At 39.9% G+C, this 21,943-nt stretch overlaps 2 protein-coding genes across 2 annotated transcripts in view; one reads left to right on the forward strand and one right to left on the reverse strand.

The window, feature by feature from the left end:
* Positions 1-10,888, reverse strand: part of rnf25 (ring finger protein 25) — a 30,421-nt gene extending 19,533 nt beyond the window's left edge. Inside the window, exons 1-3 of the mRNA XM_039824473.1 lie at positions 10,675-10,888; positions 10,315-10,386; positions 9,497-9,593 (exon numbers count right to left, since the gene is read on the reverse strand). Coding sequence (XP_039680407.1) covers positions 9,497-9,593; positions 10,315-10,386; positions 10,675-10,691 — 186 coding nt within the window. The 5' untranslated portion in view covers positions 10,692-10,888. The remainder of the gene's footprint in view (positions 1-9,496; positions 9,594-10,314; positions 10,387-10,674) is intronic.
* A 3,112-nt stretch (positions 10,889-14,000) lies between these two features.
* LOC120574235 (anaphase-promoting complex subunit 2-like) lies at positions 14,001-20,984 on the forward strand. The gene is given in 15 exon segments (XM_039824476.1): positions 14,001-14,114; positions 14,673-14,870; positions 14,872-14,930; positions 15,063-15,356; positions 15,699-15,831; positions 15,941-16,157; positions 16,747-16,866; positions 16,989-17,106; positions 17,383-17,561; positions 17,653-17,794; positions 18,233-18,308; positions 18,713-18,916; positions 19,501-19,633; positions 19,981-20,222; positions 20,359-20,984. Coding segments are annotated over 15 exon segments (2,424 nt in total). The 5' UTR covers positions 14,001-14,015; the 3' UTR covers positions 20,569-20,984.
* Positions 20,985-21,943: the final 959 nt, after the last annotated feature.

The following is a 21,943-nucleotide window of genomic DNA, read 5'->3' on the forward strand; positions in this document are numbered from 1 at the left end:
GGTGCCATGTATTGTTTAGGGTTACAGCCATTGTTCATGTATTAAGTTATGTTAGACCTCAGTCCAGGCTGGCGGGAGGGAGGGAGGGAGGGATTGTGCATATGGGCTAATATAGCCAGTAAACAGTGTAAACAGTAAACAGTGGGCCAGTGGATAGTCAGTACATAACTGTTATTGTAGGAGGTAGTGGAAGTGGTGCAGAGGGGAGGAGAGGCAGACAGACTATTGCAGAGAAGTCTCTCCTCTTCTCTTTAGTGAAGCATTGTAGAGTTGTATGGCCCTCAAATTACTTTCAGTCTGTCATGACTGACAAAATGACCGTTCCATTAATACTCATATACAAATTTAAATAATACATTTATTCTTTGTTTTAGATGTTTTTATTAACTTAAATTCTAGGAATAATACATTTATTCTATTTGTTATTTATGTGCCGCCACAGGTTCATTGATCTCGTGAGTCGGCGTTTCTTAAATTCGATTGAGAACTAAAAAACATAATTGCTGGATTAATTTGACGATAATAAATAATCAGATGAAACATAGTATACTGTTTATCACAGATTACTTTGGGCCAAAGTTACCGAGGACATTTGTTAAGAAACCATTTAAAATGTATACATTCACATAAAGTAAAACCTGTTTAGGTCAAAAGTAAGAGATTTTATCTAGCCACTTCAAAAGAGAGAGACTCTTTGAGAAAAGGTTACGCGTGTAGTAGGCGAAAAAGCAGGGAAATATTTAAAAAAATAATATTAAAATAATAAAAATGATCTATGTCTTTTGACATAGTTTTAGGCATCTGCATTCAGGAAAAAGTTGGACTGTGTTATTTGGCGTGGAACAGGGCTCAGTCCCTGCAATTGTACAATTTGAAGTTGCAGTCCTTTAAAGGTAGAATACAGATGTGGTGAGAATGTTTTTTATGTCAGTTATATGTAGTGTTTGGAGCTACTGTGTGGTGGGCTGGGGGGGAATGCTGGGATACACCGGAAAGGCCAGGATTGATAGAGTGACTAAAAGGGCTGGAAAAATGGTAGGAGAGTTAAATACAGTGGATCAAGTATATGAAGACCGTCTGGCAAAAATGACACAGAAAATAATGAGGGGAACCGGGTCACCCTCTTCATGATAATCTGACTGGTAGGGTTATAGAACGCGTGGTAGGCTAAGGCCTCCTCGTGATATGAACTAAGCGGCATGCTCTCTCTTTTATACCTCAGGCTATCAGACAGCACAACAATCACTTTAAACGCATATTTTATAAATATTGTATTGTATTGTATTGTATTGTATTAGGGCGTGTGTGAGCACTGTAATTTGCATTTTATGGATGAAATAAACTTGACTTTTGACTTTACCACGCATGCGGTGAAACACTTGACGTACCAACAGCAAAGCAAAACATCACAACTTTATTTTTTATTAAATCTTTCTTATACAATAGTCATACAAACAATCAAGACTAATAACCATAGACTGTATATTATAATGCGTATGAAGTAAAACGCATATAAGTGTCCTTCGAAGACGGAATGACAGCTCTTCCAACGCACTACTGCTGTATACCACTATAGTAGCTACATGCTACAGTAAACATCGTCATCTTGGTAGTGTTCCGGTCATATTCCTGCGGAAACATGTCCGACATTGTGTAGTGTTTGGTCAGAACCCTTTATCTGTCTGCATTTTTGACCTTAGAAAGTGCTGCTTCGGTTCACTACAATCTAACGTTAGCATACTCTATTATAACTATTATGTAGCTGTATGCTAACACATTAAAGTAATTTGTCCCCAGTGGCCATACAACTCTACAATGCTTCACTAAAGAGAAGAGGAGAGAGAGACCTTCTGCATAGTCTGTCTGCCTCTCCCCTCTGCACCACTTCCACTACCTCCTACAATACCAACAGTTATGTACTGGCTCGTCCACTGGGCCCACTGTTTACTGTTTACACTGTTTACTGGCTACATTAGCCCATATATGCACAATCCTCCCTCCCTCCTTCCGCCAGCCTGGACTGAGGTCTAACATAACTTAATACATGAACAATGGCTGTAACCCTAATACTTCCAAACCTCTAATATTGACTTTTTGACTCTCTTATATTGTCCATATTTAATGCTGATCTCTAGACTTTATCCTTGCACTACTGGACCTATTTGCACTACCACCATGACACACACTCTCATACTGAATCACAGGGTCAGTCCCTGCCCTATCACTACAAGCGTATCATGCTTATACATCCCTTAGTACATTCATGTGGATTTTTTTAATTTATTTTGTATTTTTTTATTTCATTATGCTATTCATGTGGAGTTGCTTTTTTTATGATCCTGTTAGTGATATATGTGTATGTTGTGTGTGATGTCTTTAAGCTACTGGAACCTTGAATTTCCCCTTGGGGATCAATAAAGTATCTATCTATCTATCTATCTATCTATCTATCTATCTATCTATCCTACAAAAATAGATTGTGCCTTTTGTCTGTCAATGGGTGAACATGTTTACATTTAGGCTAGCTATTTCAATAGATTTTTTCAGTCAGTTAAGCCAAATAATTGGGTGACAAAAAGCATGTATATAGACAATTAATTTTACATATAGACTATTAATTTTACAGGCTAACAAATACAGTGTGGGTAAACTCTTAATTTGAAAAACAATGAATGCATATCCTGCCAATCAGATTTAGCACCACCCACAGGGGAAATCGGAATATCAAGCGGTTTTTCTGATTTCGCAAGAACGGGAAAACCAAAAATCAAGTCATAATTTTGTTTTTTCGTTTTCTAAAAAACGGAAAACGGAAAAGGAGTTGTTTTCGCTTTTTTCGATTTCTTATGTGACAGCAAAAACAAATGAACTCAACGGTACCTGGACCAAAAATGTTTAGGTATAGAGAGATTATGTCAGGGCAGTAAGAGTAAAAATGCTCACCTCTCAAAATTCTCTATCAGCCCAGACAGCCGCCACTCAGTTAGCTTATCAGCGACAAAGCTGTCCATTCAAAATAACCTGGAGAAAACATATAGCAATATAGCTAGAGGTTAGCAACAATTCGAAGACTTGACCCGCTTCTTTAGCTAGCTAACTCTCACTACTTCAACCAGTAGAGCACTGTATAATATGATAAGCACGGCAAAGTTGGTAAACATTACTCAATTATTGTACGCGTCGCGATAGCCGCGGGCTACATGCCAACCACAGAATTAGCTCCCACGGCAACGCTAGTCTCAACGTGAAAGCAACTAGCTAAGCCATGGTCATTTATTTATTTCAGCAAATGGTGCTAAACTAGCAACGGGGACATGGACACAGAAAAGTTTACGCCTACATCAACAGTGAAAATACCGCTTACTCCTTGAATACCACCGCAATTTAAATTGCAACCGAGAAGCGCAGGCCAAAACGGATCGAGCGCAAGCAACGGTTATTTCCAACCACTGTTGTGAAAAAATTCTAAATTCCAAACAACTGCGGGGAGGGGGGCGTTCTTCTACCGGGGTAGAGAGGGAAGGAGGTTTTTCTTCTGAATTTCTGGCAGACTGATTAATATATCCATGTTTAGAGGGTGTGTCACTTGATTTCTCCTAAAAATGGTGATACTGTTTTATCATAATGTACACAACACACAAGTGTGATTGTTCATATTATAAACTATGTTGACATGACAATATAATAATAAAAAATACATTGAGAGAGAGAGAGAGAGAGAGAGAGAAAGCCAACCCTATAACCCAGAAACTGGGTTAAAGAAATAAACCAGGAGTTTTTAGTGTGTGTTTCAGTTGTGCATAAATCAAAGAAATGTAAACAATTTTCACCTAAGTGTATAAAATAATTCGATATATTTTACATATATTACTGTATAATCGCTTCAGAGTTTCAAAGTAATTTAAATGTCATTTCCTAAACCTTACCTTATCATGGAATCAAGAGTCAAGAATCTGTTATAAACCCTAATGGCTTTGGAGCAAAACAACTATTTGATATAATTCACATATAGGCTATTATGATTTTATAATCACTTCAAATGTGAAAAGTAGTTAAAATTTGCCAGTTCCACTCCCAACATGCCAAACCAACATGGCTGGTCGATTTTGAGAGTATACTGTCGTAAAAGCGGCTTGCCGCGGTCCATTAGACAGAGGCAACCGCCAGAGAAAATAAAAAAGTCACACAGCCAGCTCCGGTGTGCGTGGGGGGGGCATCTTCAAAAATGGGAGTGACGTATTTGGGCAACGCGTTCATCCCCGCCAGCGGGACTCACCCATAGCCGGCAGATTAGGCCGGCGGCAAAAGAAGCCCTCCCGGATATTTTTTGCTATCTGTCAATTTTTAAATCTATCTGGTTGTAGCCTACTCTTAATTTCTTGGTAATTATAATAACTGTTCATTATGAACCTGACAACACGTGGTTACCCTTCACAGGTCCGGCCAGTAAATTATGAAATTGACTAATTAGAGCAGTAGTTTTTAGTAGCACGGCAGGAGTGATGGCCATGATTGATGATGGGGTAGACTTTTCCTCTAGCGCCAGCAGGTCAACATTTGAATGTGTCCTATACTTGTTTATGACGAAAATATCTGTTACTGTAATACCTGGTATCTGGTGTATTAATAACACAGCAATTTCTTAAATCATTCTGCGTGTCATTTGTTTTGTTTGTTTCTGTCCCGAGTGAAACTAAATGTCCCCGTTGACTGTTTGTTGACTAATTAACTTATACACATAACTTAATTAACGTAACAAAAGTATGTATTTTAACCCCAAACCATGATCTCTTCCTAAACCTAACCAAGTAGTTTTGTTTGAATTCACTTTACCTTGACATGACACGTTAATTTTATTGATTTCCTGGCGTGCATATTTATATGCCTTCCCAAAAGATCATGTTGGCAGAACTAATCATTTTCCCAACAGCCTCAGCTGTACTTTGTACTGTGTGTATCAAAGTGTACATATTATGCTTTTCCATATTTCTGTCATATCTACAATGTTATGATGTTGGATTTTCAAATAATGAGGTAAACCTATTTTAGAAAACCCTGTGAGCTTTAACATTCAGATTTCCAATTGTTCTGAACGCTCCAGTGATGTCATCTTGGCTGCCAATGTTGTTAAATTCCTCTCAAATTTTGTGTCGCATTACTGCTGAAACATGTCCGTTTTGTAATATTTGGTTCAGAAGCCTTTATTTGTGATTTTTCACAACAATAAAGTCCTGCTATATACTCCATTGCAGTAGCTCCAGCTGCAAAAGCGGTGCGGAGATTCCAGGAAACAGGTGGCCAATCAGAGCAGACTGGGCTTTGTCTGGAGGGGGGCTTAAAGAGATGCTCCTACAGAGGGCCTCAGACAGAGGGTCAATACAGGAGCAGCAGCCATAGACAGTATGAGAAAGATAAAGTGATTTTTTTTAACATTAGAGCATGTAAACATGTCCTAGTACAAGCTAAACTAAGATGAACATATAAACATTATACCTGCTAAACAGTATGTCAGGATGTTACCATTGTCATTGTGTTAGCATGCTGATGCTAACTTGGTTTGTAGTAAAGTACATCCCATAGCTGGAATCAAGTAACAAATACATATTTTCAGAACTTTCCATTTAGTCCTATGGCTTCGCTCGCTTTTCTCCGAACCCTGTCCTTTGTGTAAATGGTTTCTTAACAAATGTCCTTGGTAACTTTGGCCCAAAGTAATCTGTGATAAACAATATACTATGTTTCATCTGATTATTTATTATCGTCAAATTAATCCAGCAATTATGTTTTTTAGTTCTCGATCGAATTTAAGAAGTATAAGCTCAGATCAATGAGGCATGTGGGCCATAAATAACAAATAGACAATGTATTATTCATAAGAATTTAAGTTAATAAAAACATCTAAAACAAAGAATAAATGTATTATTTAAATTTGTATATGAGTATTAATGGAACGGTCATTTTGTCAGTCATGACAGACTGAGAAAGTAATTTGTCCCCAGGGCCATACAACTCTACAATGCTTCACTAAAGAGAAGAGGAGAGAGAGACTTCTCTGCATAGTCTGTCTGCCTCTCCTCCCTCTGCACCACTTCCACTACCTCCTACAATAACAGTTATGTACTGACTGTCCACTGGCCCACTGTTTACTGTTTACACTGTTTACTGGCTATATTAGCCCATATGCACAATCCCTCCCTCCCTCCTCCCGCCAGCCTGGACTGAGGTCTAACATAACTTAATACATGAACAATGGCTGTAACCCTAATACTTCAAACCTCTAATATTGACTTTTGATCTCTTATATTGTCCATATTTAATACTGGTCTCTAGACTTTATCCTTGCACTACTGGACCTATTGGGGTGCCCCCCCCCCTCACACACACTCTATACTGAATCACAGGGTCAGTTTAATTATATTTTTTCCCTGCCCTATCACTACAAGCGTATCATGCTTATACATCCCTTAGTACATTCATGTGGATTTTTTAATTGATTTAGTATTTTTTATTTCATTGTCCATGCTATTCATGTGGAGTTGCTTTTTTTGGATCCTGTTAGTGATGTATGTGTATGTTGTGTGTGATGTCTTTAAGCTACTGGAACCTTGAATTTCCCCTTGGGGATCAAATAAAGTATCTATCTATCTAGCTATCTATCTATCTATATATCTATCTATCTAACCACAAAAAAGATTGTGCCTTTTGTCTGTCAATGGGTGAACATGTTTACATTTAGGCTATTTCAATAGATTTTTTCAGTCAGTTAAGCCAAATAATTGGGTGACAAAAAGCATGTATATAGACAATTAATTTTACATATAGACTATTAATTTTACAGGCTAACAAATACAGTGTGGGTAAACTCTTAATTTGAAAAACAATGAATGCATATCCTGCCAATCAGATTTAGCACCACACCACAGGGGAAATCGGAATATCAAGCGGTTTTTCTGATTTCCGCAAAGAACGGGAAAACCAAAAATCAAGTCATAATTTTGTTTTTTCGTTTTTCTAAAAAAAACGGAAAAAGGAGTTGTTTTCGTTTTTTCGATTTCATATGTGACAGCAAAAACAAATGAACGAACGGTACCTGGACCATTTTTCTTTAATGGGGCTTGAATGTGTCGGTGTAAGATTTTGTGAAAGTCACAACTTCTTCGAACAGTGGGGTATGCATATCCATATAACCCTTATAGTTAAAGATACTTGTGCCTTGAAATTCAACGTCTCTGATATTTTCAGATTATTTTACTACTGGAAATATTTAAATATCTGGAAATTTAAATCTGTAATGTCACTTGTTTATTTACTGAAAGTAAATAAACAAGTTTTACAGGCCATCCACAAACAGGATCAGACATTGGCTATTTGAGTTTAATTATCTTGGTTCATATGGAATTTTATGCTGATTTAAAACTTTTTTTTTTACACAAAGATGTGAATGCACTTAATAAGCAATGGTGTCCAATGAGATGAAGCGGTCATAGGAGACATAATATAGTGTATGTGTACATGTATCATTTTCTTTAATTTTGCTTTTAACCCTTATTTCTCTTATCAGTACCTGATGTGTGTTATCTCTACTGCTAAACTTTGTAAAAGATTAAAAATGTCCCTCTTATATATGGAAAGTTCTGTCTTTTTTCTTCTTCAGGAAATATGGTATTTATTTATTTATTTTATGTAGATTCCAGAGACTCCAGAATGAAAACCAAGCTCTGAAGGAGGAGAACCACGCCCTGAGGGAAAGCAATGCACGAGCATGTGAGAACATGGACTCTTTCTTAAATTTTACTTTTTTTGTGTGTAATGTAGGTTCAAAATTACCATATGCCTTTCATTTTGTAGCTACGGATGACAGCGGCTCACTTCAAGAGCAGGTGAAGCAGCTTGGGACAATGTTGAAGATGTTTGCTTGCACTTGGCAATCAGGTACAACTTGCAAACACCTGTGGTTGTTGGTTTAATTCCCACTGGGGCCACCTGTACATGTAGTAGACCTAGATATAAATGTCATAGTTTAGTAGTTGAGGGACCAGGACTGACTACTTTATTCTTTTATTCTGGGAACCCCTGTAGGTGCAGATCAGACCCTAATGCTGCGACGTCTTGGAGAGTTTGGCGATGTTGTGCGTAGCATGGACAACAAAATGGAAACTATGCAGACACATTTCAGTGCCAATGTGTGTGTTGGAGAGCCACTGATGTTAACGTTACGTGTTACCTGAAAGGAGCATCTGACCGTGAAGGCGGAAAAAGGCGCCACACAGCTGAGAGGGACCCACAGCTGACCCCTTAAACCTAGGCTGACTACTGACACCCCCGCATCACTGACAACTGGAACACTTTCTTTATCCTGCAGTCAGTAACATCAAGAAGCCGGAAGTGCCAGACTACAATCACCCAATCCACACTATTCACTGTGGAAATTATTATTTTTTCTTCTTCTTTTTTTTTTTTTTTATTCCCCATGACCCTGCCTTGAGGGCAGTGCCTTGGATGGATATGGGATGGTGAGGTTGTTGTCCTTTATACAGGTGCACAAGGGATCACTAAAGATATGCCCATTTTGCGCTGCCTCATTCTGGAGATCCCGTAGTCAGGCTTGAAAGACTGATTATCATTACTTAGACTGTCCTGCAATTCTTAGCCCACTACCCCACGCAGACCCCAACCACTCCAAACATTCTGATTGGCTGTGTTCTCTACAGCCAGATTTCCTGCTGTTAATTGTGTTTGTTCCCACTTGTTTTCATGTGTCAATTTAATGTCAAAATGTATATTACCTGGTATCCTGCACATTCTTTGATACCAACGATCTCAATTACTTCCTATACAATTTGCTGCTTATTTCATTGTTACAGTGCTAACTATTCTATTTATAAATATAGCTTGTAAATCCTAGATTATACCTCTAATACTTGATATCTGCACATTATCTGTTCTGGTACCAAATATTCTACTTAACGTGACTTTAGTATTGGCTTATTTCATTCCGTCAGTGCTTAACAATGGTATTATAGTTTGTAAATCCTATTTCATACCTGTTACTTGATATTGCACATTAACTAGTACCAAAATTCTACTTTCATTCCATCAGTGTGCTTAACTGTTATTCTATTAAAAATAGCTTGGAAATCCTATTTCACCAAATATACTACTACTACTATAATACTCTGTTTTTAACATTTGCTTTTTTCGTTCCGTCACAGTGCTTAACTTTTATTCTATTGTTAAATAGAACTTGGAAATCCTTGTGTCACAAGTCAGCATTGCAGTTATAATGGTCTGTTCTACTACTGTTTTTACCTCAGTATGTATATATGTATGTGTGTGTGTGTTTATATATATATATATATATATATATATATATATATATATATATATATATATATATATATATACAGTGTCATGGCAATGTATCAATAAACCACAACACAGTGACTAAGATATTGTATATTGAATTGGGGGCAGCATAAGATAAGGGAGAGCGTACCTGCTGATCAAGGGTCAAAGTCAGAGTGAGTCGAACAAACTGGGAGACAGAGTCCTCCGCTGTGGACGGGTACAGGACCAGGCTCACCTCCCAGCCCCTGGAGGACACAACACACAGTTTTAACAACAGAGACCAGATTCTACAGGAGACTGGTAAAGTCTTAAAACTCACAGCTGAAGTGTCATCAGATATCAAGCAGGCTGTTGCAACAAAACAGCTTCACCATGTGCTCTGCCTCTGCCCACACACTGTGTGCCAAACTCTATTAAAAAATATGTGAACTTATTGTTTGCTAGCTCATGTGCAAAAAACTACATTACAGAAAATAATATAATTAATAATAATGATCTTATTTAAAAGATGAATTAGTTTTGATCATTATATTTCCCCATGCTCAAAATATGACTTATCTGAATGACACAAATGAATTAATATGGTTCATGGTCATCTTTTAGCATGCTATGCCAAGCAATTTTAAAAGTATGTTTTCACAATAACATTACTCTAATTATTTAATGACTATGTTCAATTATGTAAAGTTCCTTACTGAACCATCAAAAAGCTCAGGTCATGTTCTGACAGATTTATGAATCTGAGCACTGTCCCTTGTTAAACTGACAAATGATTCAATGAAGGATGGTGTGGTACTGACTAACTATGAGATAGCACAGCAAAGAAAAGTACAAGTAACGTTACCTCGAATTTATACTTTAGTAGAGTACTTGAGTAAAAGTATTTATTTAAATTCATCCACTGTCCTGTCAATAGCCAAAGCTAATAAAGCAAAGTTATGTAATTTCGGCTCGTTGTCGTCTCACCCGTCTTCTTTCCTGTTGACCAGCAGTTCATCCAGATAGATAGACTGCAGCACTTCGATTTCAGAGAACACACTGTGGAGAAATAATATAATATTTAACTTGTACTGCAGCCTTTCTGCGGTGTCTTATAACATGTTAACGTTCACACAAATTAAGCTAGCGTTAGCGTGTTAGCTCACACACTGTTGCTAGTTAACGTTAGCTACATGAGACCTGCTACATTTCATCAAGTTTTACTCAGAACACGTTAATGGTCATTGGACGGTCATTGGATATATAAGCTGTAGGTCAAATATAATGAGTGCCATGAAATGTATATGATGTGTTCAAAGGAAAAAGTCATGCTGTCAACAAACTCACTCGCACTCCGCTGCCATGATGATGTTTCTGTGAGTGTGGGCTAGCTAACGTCTTATATAGCTATATTTCTATGGCTGGGCTGCAACTGATGCAGCACACAGACCTTTCAAAACAGTTTCCCGGCCGGCATCGGCAATCGTTAGCTCGATTTACAACACTAAGAACATCACGTAACCATACGAAAATCTGAACCTCTGTTTTGTCTGCTACCAGCGTAACATCTCTATTCATGTAGGCAAAGAGTTTATCTATACTGCTGCCTAATTTGATTTTTTTTTATTTTGAAATGGATTCACCGGAAGTATTAGCATGCTATTATGTCTGACTTGACGATAATCACGAGTGTTCATCGCCCTCCAGTGGCCACATTGCGTAAATACACTTTGCTGTTTTGGAAATTATTTTGATAGGGTGATTTTATTAAATGAAAAATATCTATAATATCTTGTATAATATATGTGTATAAATTGATATGTATGTGATAATAAAAATATAGTCATTACCAAAGCGTGGTCAAAGCAATTAAACTAGATATTTAATGTAAGCATTTATTGTCATTAAAAAAAAAACATAAAATAGAACAAACTATTTAAAAGTAGCACTAAAGAAAAAAATAAAAAGGAAAAATTAAATATAGTTACAATGAATATAGTTACGTTTACATACATACAAGATATATACAATTATGTGTAATATCAAGGTATTATTGTTTAACATTATAGTGTAAATAGAAAAGTTTGGTTATACCGTGGGTTATAATGAGTAAAAAACATGACAAATTCCAGATGTAAGTTACTGACGATGAGGAGCGCTTACGATCATCAGAGCCGTATATTAGAGATAGCGCCCTTTATATAGGGTTATAAAAGGGCGCTAATTAGAGATAGTTTACACTTCCATCCGGTGTGTAACTACAATTACTGTAAAACCTTTTATTTTTGTTTAAACTGGAAGTATTACTACACTTAATGTGTCCAGCTTGATGCTAGTGAAGTACCATTGTGGTCCTCATTGTGGCCGTTAGAGGGCAGAATAAGTCATGAATATGATATAAATGCACACAAATTGCTATCATGTCTGCGTACATATATGTTTTAAAGTTACAAAAACAACAAATTATTAATAAAATTAAGACAAATATTGATACTACTATTATTATTTGTAATAATGAGTTCTAGGTGTTGATATTAATAAAGATTGTACTCACAGTGTGTTAAGGTGGATTTATGGTTGTGCGGGGGCTCTACGCAGAACCTACGTTGTAGCCACGTAAGTGGCCTTAGGGCGTCGCAGAGTCAACGCATCGGTACGACGCTATCGGCGCGCAAGGCTACGCATCGCTACGCCGGCCGCCATTACGCTCGCATGCATAGCCAAATGTGTCGTCCTAGTTTTTGATAACGCTGACGCGGCGCGCGCCACAATACGCGTTGTCGGTGGGGACGCACACTGCATGTATTGTAGTAGTGCCCTATATTTAAATATAGGATACTATATTGTACATTATCCAAAAATATTGAATTAACTTAGCTGAGCAAATTCATCAAACATAGGACTACTGAGTCACATTTTTCGGTATGTATCAACATTGTGTGTGTGTGTGTCTATGCTGGTGCCCTCCTCAAGAGGCTGAAATAGCGCGCATAGCAGGAGAGAGAGAGAGAGACCCAAATGTATTTATATATTTTTAAAACCTGCTAAACCATGTTTACGCGACCTTTTATTAATGTATTGGTCAGTGCTACCCAATCGTGAGTACACTGTACTGGTGAGGAAACACGACAGCATCTGATAAAAGAAGTCAGCCATCCAGCTGCTCCCCTGACAAGAGCCACTCTCCGGGAGGGTCTGGCTCTGCCAACCGAACACCGTGGAGCACTCTGCTACCCCCTGTTGCGGGGCGGTGTATTGCATTTCACGCATCGCCCGTGACGCTTGGCGTCTACTTGCCCACTGTTTAGACTATGAAAGGGAGCGCTGCCGCCGTTGCTGTGTTCGCGTTGCTCGGTTGACTCTTGTAACGGGCCTTAGGTTTATACTTGTGTGCGGGTGTCGCGCGTTGCTCTAGCGCATCTCTTTAGAGATAAAGGAATAGCAGGGCCAGCGCGTGCGGTTTGTCAGCCATGAATTTAATTTGGTGTTGCAGCTACTCACTATGGCCACAGGAGGGCAGTGAACACTCATGATTCTAAATCAGTCAGACAGACGATCACCTTTTTGTAATACTCACACTAATATTATATAAATTGTTATTAATATTGATTATACTAATATTCAACACTGTGTTGTGAGGCCCTGCATATAATCAAAAATATTTTTGTTTTCATTTATTTGGTTATTTTAATTACTTATTATTTCTATTGTTATTATTTTGTTCATATTATTATTATTTTTGTACGTTTTTCTTTTAAAGAAAAAGATTTAACTGGAGGAGTATTTTCATCTTTTTAATCGCGAGTATACGTTGCCCTCTGGTGGCCAAAAATTGTAACTACAACTGTTGTAAACGTTTTATTTTGAATATTTAACCGGAAGTCGTTCTATTCCAAATAAATCTAACTTGACACCGGTATGGTTGTAGTTACTCATTGTGGCCACTAGATGGCAGCTATACTCGTAATGTAGGATCATGTATGCTTCACATTAATGGTTAGTAAATGTCATAAAACTATTGAAACAACTCGTTATTAATACAATTATGACAAATATGGATGCTATCATTGTGTTTGTAATACTCACAATAATAATTATGTGTACATGTTGATGTCAATAACGTTTTAACTAACAGTAATACAGTGTATAAAGCCACAAAAATTAAATTGAGTGTTTGTGCGTTCCCCACTGTAACCACTGGGTAGCGGTAAAAATTCATGATTGTAAATACACTCAGGTCAGTTGTCAAGCTCACTAGTGTTATGACAGATAACAATATACAATGTGAACCTTCAAAATAAAACTATTAGCACCAGTAAGGAACGGAAACCACCGATGCGGGTTTTTAACGATAGGGGGCAACGTTAAGCGTTTTGCGATACGGTTTGCCGGAAACTCTTTCCAAGAAAAAGAAGAAGAAGACCACAACGAAGAAGTAAACCCGCGATATGCAAGCAACAATCATAAAAGAATAACGTTATTTCAAATTCATAAAAGAAGAGTTTTACTGTTAATAGCATCATTGTTTTTATAGATTAATAAAATATATATATATATACATCTAAGACACAATGCGTACTTGTGCACAGACGCGTGCGACGTGATAGCATGACAAAACAAATCCAAAGTTGAAATGTTTTACTCACACTAGCTAGCTAGTTCGTTGTTTCTGAAGAAAGTCCACGAACATGGAGGAAATTGGGATGGAATCAGACTCAGCCGAGATTTCGGGATCCGCACCACAACAAGGGGTTGCTGATGCTTGGGAAACTGTCACTTCAGCTTTGGTGAGTGGGCTTCATCACTGGACTCACGTAGCGAACATGAAGGGAACCCCAAGTCGCCACCGGACTGCATTCAAATATTTCATGATTGAATGATTACTTGCTTGTAGCAATGGCCCATACCCGGTGGGACATGACGTAGGACAGTTCACTACTTAGTAGGAAGTATTCACATTGAATTCGGCATGTAGATGTAACGCTGTCTTTGCCTTTCTCTTTATTTGTCTTTGTCTTCCTGTTGGGTCTTTTTTAACGTTACGAGCTGTTTGCCTGCGTCTCCGTGCACAAAAAAAACCCCAGACCAAAACCAAGGACAGTTTACTTGGGTTCAGGATCAGGTCTTGAGTTGAAGTCAACCACATGATGCAGGTGGCTGGCTCTATCCCTGGCAGGCACACCTTGAAAAGTGTCCAGTGTATGAAATGTCTTTGGTGCGGTGTATCTTCTAGTTTTTCATTTGAGATCAGCATGGACAGATTAGTACATTTATAGATATTAGATTGCACACTAGATTGCAGCCCTGTAGTGACTGTACTGACTTATCTTGGTCTATTTTTGTAGGTGTCTCCTGGCTGCTCTGTGACAGAGCAGAGCCTCTCAGACTCGTTGGCCCTGCGGTGTAGTCAGGGTCTGGGCCGGCTGCTGGGCGGCTGGCTGCTGGAGACTTTGCCGTTCGTGCGTCTGTCCTCTATTGTGGTTCCCGAGTTCTGGTCCGGACTGAAACAGCCGGAGAACGAGCTGGAGGAGAGAGGCAGGGCTCGGGGTTCTCCTCACTGCCTTCCGGACTCTATTAGGCCGACTGGAACCTTTCCTTGGCAAGTAGAAATAAATCTTATGTAGTCGATAAGTTCAGTACTGATTTATATCAGGGCAGCAACATTATTCAAACATCCCTTCTTCTCTTCTTCCTCCTCCTCCTAGGTGGTTTGGGGGCGGGGACGGCGGGCGCAGACCGGAGGGCCGTGCCAGTCTTTGTGGACCGGGACCTGGGGGCCTCCAGGAGCCGGCCTTTACCATCAGCAGGGCCCTCCTCCTCTTCTCCCCCTCCCCTGTTCTCCAGGAGCGAGTGCTGGAGTTTTACAGCAGGACCTTCTCCGTCTATATGAACCAGGAGGGGCAGGCCGAGGACGGGGCCGAGGTTTCAGACGGCCCCGAGCGAGGGGTCTGTTCAGGCTGCGGGGTCCCAACGCAGCAGTGCTGGTGTAAGGAGGCCCTGGAGCAGCTGCAGGAGCTCAGCCACATACTGTGAGGGGACCAATAACACACCGCTGACCGTTTCCAATGCACACATCATTCATAGCTTTTTCTAATATTTCTAATGTTATGTAGGAATACTGTTTTGTCAGTACCCTCTGCTGCACTAATCAACACTTTTGTGTTGACAGTGGATTAAATGATTTGTTGGTTTGGGAGAAGATTAAACATACAGAATATATATCAGCTTTATACTTACTAAATAATAACAAAATACCTTTTTTTTAATGGATGGTATTAACCAGATTAACACAAAACGACACTATGCGTGTCATGTATGTGTTATGTGCTTCTTATGAGCATGAGTGGTTGATTTATTTGATGTGGTTGTAGTTCCAAACTGCAGCTGCTGGAGTGGGTCAGCTCCGAGGCCGTCACCTCCATCCTCCACAAGCTCATCGAGCAGCGAATGGAGCAGCACTGCAGGGGCGAATACGAGCGCTCCTTCCTGCTGGAGTTCCAGAAGGTAAAACATGGACCTGTGAATGTCGACGTTAAGTCTTGTCTGGATAAAACCCCTCGTTAGCGGTTTGCTTTTGAGTTGCCTTCATTTTGAATATGTTTTGTGTGAGCAGTGGCTGGAGCTGGTGCTAGGCTGGCTGAGCAAAGTGTTTGCGAGCGAGGTGGACAGAGAAGGTGTGGTACCTGTTCCCAGTGTTCCCAGTGTTCCCAGCATCCAGGCCGGGCAGCCTGGCAGCTCTGTCCTGAAGCAGTGGAGATGCCACATGCACCAGTTCTTCTGCAGGATCTACGTCAACATGAGGATCGAGGAGCTCTTCAGTATAATCAGAGGTGAGAGTGAGAACGGTGTTTTATTGTCGTTATTTTAAAGTGTCCCAGCATGTCTCGGAGGTTCGCCTTTGATGATGCTAGGCTAGCAGTTCCCCCCTGCTTCCAATCTTTGTGCTAAGCTAGGCTAAATACATCCTGGACTTATCTTAAATGAACCTTTTGAGCAGCCCAATGTGGCCCAATGGTTAGTATTGTGGCCTCACAGCAAGAAGGTACCGGGTTCAAACCCTGGTCGTCCCGGGCCTTTCTGTGTGGAGTTTGCATATTCTCCCCGTGTGTGCGTGGGGACTAAAAATATGTTCCCCTCCCTACCAAGCTAATGTGTGGTGAGCGTCTGGCGTCTTAAGGCTGCCGTGCATCACCCAGGTGGGTGCTACACATTGGTGGTGATAGAGATCCCGGCGCTTTGAGGGTCTATGATAACGCGCTATATAAATGTAATGAATTAAATTTACATTAATTTTACCTCTGTCCACCTGAAATCAGGTAATTGTAGTTTAGTTAGAAGCAGAAATGTTCTAATTTTCGACTTTTTCATCCCACATTCTACTTATTGTGCTTATTTCAATGTTCCCCATCTCTTCTTCAGATTTCCCAGAATCTAAAGCAGCCATTGAAGATCTGAAGTTTTGTCTGGAAAGAACCAACCAGCGACAGCAGCTCCTCACCTCATTAAAATCTGCTTTTGAGAGCCGTCTGCTGCACCCGGGTGAGTTGGCTGCTGGAACGAAAGTACCGTACAGTATTTCTTTAGTTAGAACACAGCAGCAGAAGGAGATACTTTAAATTGAGTTGTGATTGTCCTGTTTTTGTCTTACCATCCATTCTTAGGAGTTCACACATCGGACATCCTCACGGTTTACATCTCAGCCATCAAAGCTCTCAGAGAGCTTGACCCATCCATGGTCATCCTGCAGGTTGCCTGCCAACCAATCCGCAAGTACCTCAGGTGAGTCCATTATTATTTTAAACAGGAGATTCAATTGTTTGTTGTCATTTCTATAAGCGTGCTTCACATGAAGTTAAATTCTTCCTGGCTGATATCTTTAATCTCTCCCTGATCTTTGTGCTCTGCTTTGGTAACAAACTTTATTTATACAGAGCACTCTTTTAAACTCGGCATAAAACTTTTGAGCCGATTAAAACAAACAGATAAAATAAGGAAGCTGCTACTTTTCTAATCATTACGGTTGAGTTTTGTTGAATCTTCTGTGGCGTGTTTAAGGACCCGGGAGGACACTGTGAGGCAGATCGTGGCCGGTCTGACTGGAGACGCTGAGGGCTGCACAGATTTGGCCTCCGAGCTGTCCAGAGGGGACCCGGTGACTCTGGAGATGCAGGACAGTGACGAAGAAGGCAACGACCCAGAGGACTGGACTCCAGACCCGACGGACGCCGTCCCCGGTCAGTAAACGCATTCTTTGTTATTTCTGCTGCTTGTATTCATCGTCCACTGGATTTTACTGAATCAAAAAAAAAAAAAAAAACTTTTCAGATAAGATGGGCTCGAAACGTAGGTCATCAGACATCATCAGCTTGCTGGTCAGTATCTACGGCAGTAAGGACATCTTCATAGACGAATACAGAGCCGTGCTGGCCGACAGACTGCTGCACCAACTCAACTACAACACTGCCAGGTACAACTGAACAAGCACACTTTGATTAAAGGGTCAGGTTTCTCGTCTTTTTTTCCCCATACATATAATCAAATTAAGTACAGAAATGCCTTAGTATAGTCTGCTGTCCCACATATATACAAAACAGACGAAAACCTACCCATCATCAATCATCCCACCAGACCAGACCACCACAAAACAAAAGCAGCTTAAAAAAAATAAAATAAACCTAGACACAACGTACTACAAAATGATAACTTGTATGTTATTTACAAGTTGGAAACGGATAATTACGATAACTCGAATATGACAAGAACCAGCATAATGGCGGGTGGCTTTTCTTAGACTTTGCTGGAAAAATGTACAAATTGAAATCAAGTTTTTTTTTTTGTTTCCGATTGGGCTATGTCCAAAATGTCAACTCTTTATATAGTCTTGTCCTGTTTTGTGTGTTTGCAGGGAAATTCGTAACGTGGAGCTGCTGAAGCTCAGGTTTGGGGAGTCTCACATGCATTACTGCGAGGTCATGCTGAAGGTAAACACTGCCTGACACAATGTTTAATTTAATGCAGTGTAGTCTCCTTTTAATACTGTTGACATATGCATTTTTTTATATCCTCCTGGGAATCCGTGGAGAATTTAAGTCAGTCTAGTTATAGTATGTAGTTTCCCTACCCTGTCCTAAAGAAAAGTCCCAATACATATTAATGGATGTTTAAGTAGACACGTAAGTTAAATAAAGTAAAAAGTAGCTGAAATGATTTGTTGAGTTACAGTAAATTGGCATAGTTTTTTTTTTTTTTTACCTCTGGCTCTGTACATTTTACAGACCCCACAATTAATAGATTAATCTAAATGATAGCAGCTAGACTAATCAGTAATAAAACATTGTCAGCCCTAGCTGACGTCACACATCCCTACCTTCTGTCTTGTGTCCAGGACATGGCGGACTCTCGGAGGATCAACAGTAACATCCGCGAGGAGGAATCGAGGCTAAGCGAGGACGAGCAGCCGTCTCTGTCCCTGTCCTCCATCATCCTGTCCTCTGAGTTCTGGCCTTCGCTAAAGGAGGAGAAGCTGGAGCTCCCTCCGCTCATCTGCCAGGCCATGGAGGCCTACACACACCGCTACGAGAAACTCAAGGTGGAGTTCACCTGCCGCCATTGGCTGTTCTGTTTGTTACACCGGGGTGGTTCTGCATGTTCTAGGTTTTTATAAGTGTATCACAACCATCCTTTCTTTATTCATTATTTTGATACAATCTGAAAATCAACTGGTAAAGTTCAGACATGAAACTTGATGCATCATCATATGGAAATGCATTTTTTACACAGGGGCTCTTTTGAAAACCTTCACCGACAGCTGAGGTTTCAGAGTTGGCTGCTAAACAGCAACATTTTAAATGCTAGAAACAACTTGCGTTACACATCGTACAATGTTCAGCCTCCATGTTTGCTAATAGCTTCCTCAGGATTAGAGTCTGAGACACCACAGACCACAGCATCTCATGACTTGTTCTTGTACGCACCACTACAAAAACTTTAAAAAGCAGTTTGACTTGCTCTCACCGTGTCATGCTTGCAGTTATCTCTCTTTCTGTCATGAGCCCTTTTTGTGTGTGTGTGAGACTAGTTTAGCAATCCGTACATCATGTATAATTCTTTTAGACACCACAACATACCCATCGCTGTGCTGGTCTATATTGAAACTTGTCCTCTGTGTTTCAGGCCATGAGGACGCTGAGCTGGAAGCCTCACCTGGGCTCAGTCACTCTGGACCTGGAGCTGGAGGACCGCACCCTCACCAACCTCACTGTCTCCCCCATCCACGCTGCAATCATCCTGCACTTCCAGGAGAAAAGTACCATCTTTCATTTTAAAACTGATTTCATGTCTTGGTTTGTTTTCCTCTGTAATTAATGGATTTATTATATTTGGTCTGTGCACCAGAAATGTGGTAAATTAGGATCTGGTCAGGTGTTTTCCGTGAGGCCTCATGTAATCATCTTGTGGCTGATATTAACTACTCTTCCAGAATAAACACAAGTTACTATTTCTTAAACTTTGCTGAATTTACAAAATGAAATTACAACCAGAAATCAGGATAATTTAAATAGTTACATTCAAAAACATTCCACCTCACCTTTTTTATTTTTTTTTATTTATTTATTTTTTAAACGGACTGGTTGCCTATTTGTCATCCACAAGGTTCTTGGACGCTGGAGGAGCTAAGCGTGAAGCTGGGTGCCCCGAAGGAGCTGGTGCACAGGAAGCTGGCTCTGTGGCAGCAGCACGGCGTGCTGAGGGAGGAGGCGGGAGGCCGCTATTATGTGGTGGAGACGGGCTCGTCCAAAGAGAAGATGGAGAGAGGCGTGATGCTGATCGACAGCGACGAGGAGAGGGACTCCAACACAACCACCCAGTCTGAGCAGAGGGAGGAGAAGCTGCAGGTGTTTACCTCCCCACCCACACACACACACACACACACACACACACACACACACACACACACACACACACACACACACAAGATAACTATGAGTACCTGAAGATGCATCTTCAAACGCTCGTTCTCTGTCTCTGCAGTTGTTCTGGGCCTACATCCAGGCCATGCTGACCAACCTGGACAGCATGACGCTGGACCGCATCCACTCTATGCTCCGGATGTTCGTTGCCACGGGACCCGTCGTCACAGAGATGGATGTCAACGAGCTGGAGGCCTTCCTGCAGAGGAAGGTCAGGGAGCATCAGCTGATGGTCTCTGCAGGTGTCTACAGACTCCCCAAATCCAACTGATGAAGAGGAGCATGAGAGCGAAACAAGGAGAAAAAAAACTGCTCAAGTGTGACGCTGCATTCAGGTGCTGTGAGAAATATAGGACAATATTGTTCTCCTCAGCTTTAGGGAAGGAACACTACTTAAACTTCTAATTGCAGCTATCAGTAAATTCCTGTTTGTTCTGCAGACAGACCCTGTTTTTCAGATCAATTCTGACATCAACCCACAAGTAAGTATCAGTAGCTGAAAGAAGGGGAAGTTCTTCACTTTCAAAGTAATCCAACAAAATTTCCACCAGCATGTCAAACTGGATTTTCTTGTGATATGAATGCAGCATAATTTTATGAGGGTTAGTCCTCTAAAGGTTTGTTTTTTTCAAAATAAAAGCACTTCCACCCCCTTTAGCATCAGTGCAGACAGTTTTGATGCTGCAACCACAGTTGTGAAGTTATTGGTGTTGAACACAGACATATAATACTTATGTATTATAAGTATAAAAGCTCTTAAATGTCTCCTATGTTTGTCTAAACTGAGTCAACCAGGGACATACATTACTTATAAATTGATATTTCCATTTCACATTTCATTTCAGAAGTTTCCAGCAGTGACCTTCAGCTGTTACACTGAATGGACATCTATCTGCAGTTAGAAACACACACTTATCTCCTAAGCCACAGTTTACAGAGTTTTTTTTTTAACCCAATTTTGTATTAATAATCTGAATATGTAAAGTAACTAGTAAATAAAGGTATCAAATAAATGTAGTGCAGTTAAAAATACAATATTTACCTCTGAGATGTAGTGGAGTAGAAGTAGCATAAAATGGAAATACTAAAACACCTCAAAATTGTACTTAAGTACAGTACTTGAGTAATTGTACTTTGTTAATTTCCAACACTGTTTTTTTCCTTTTACATGTAACAAAGTATTTCTGCACTGAGGTATTGCTACTTTTACTTCTATCGGTATGAAGTCATTTAAAAGTCTCCAAAACCGAACAGAAAATCCTTTATCTTTTGTGAGACATACGAGTCATCAGGACGATTTTCTGGTGATATGAGTTCAAGTTAGTTTAAAGGTCCCATATCGCCAAAAGTGAAGTAAATTGTATTTTTTGATTACAAAGCAGGTCAAGGTGCTATATTGATACTGTAAAAGTATCAAAACGCTCAATCCACAGAAACAGCCCGTATTCAGAAACTGTGCCTTTAAACGAGCCGCTGGGACTTCTTTACAGTAATGTCACAACTATCCTCTGTGTGTGTGTGTGTGCGTGCGTGTATATGAAATGCCGCTATGGTTGAAATGACAGAGTAGAGACTCAGAGAGCAGATGCTGAAGACCCGGAAACACTGACCAATCAGAGGTGTTCGTATTTTAAATTCCAGTAAAA

The sequence above is a fragment of the Perca fluviatilis genome, chromosome 15 (genome assembly GCF_010015445.1).
Source record: "Perca fluviatilis chromosome 15, GENO_Pfluv_1.0, whole genome shotgun sequence".
NCBI classification, from domain to species: domain Eukaryota; kingdom Metazoa; phylum Chordata; class Actinopteri; order Perciformes; family Percidae; genus Perca; species Perca fluviatilis.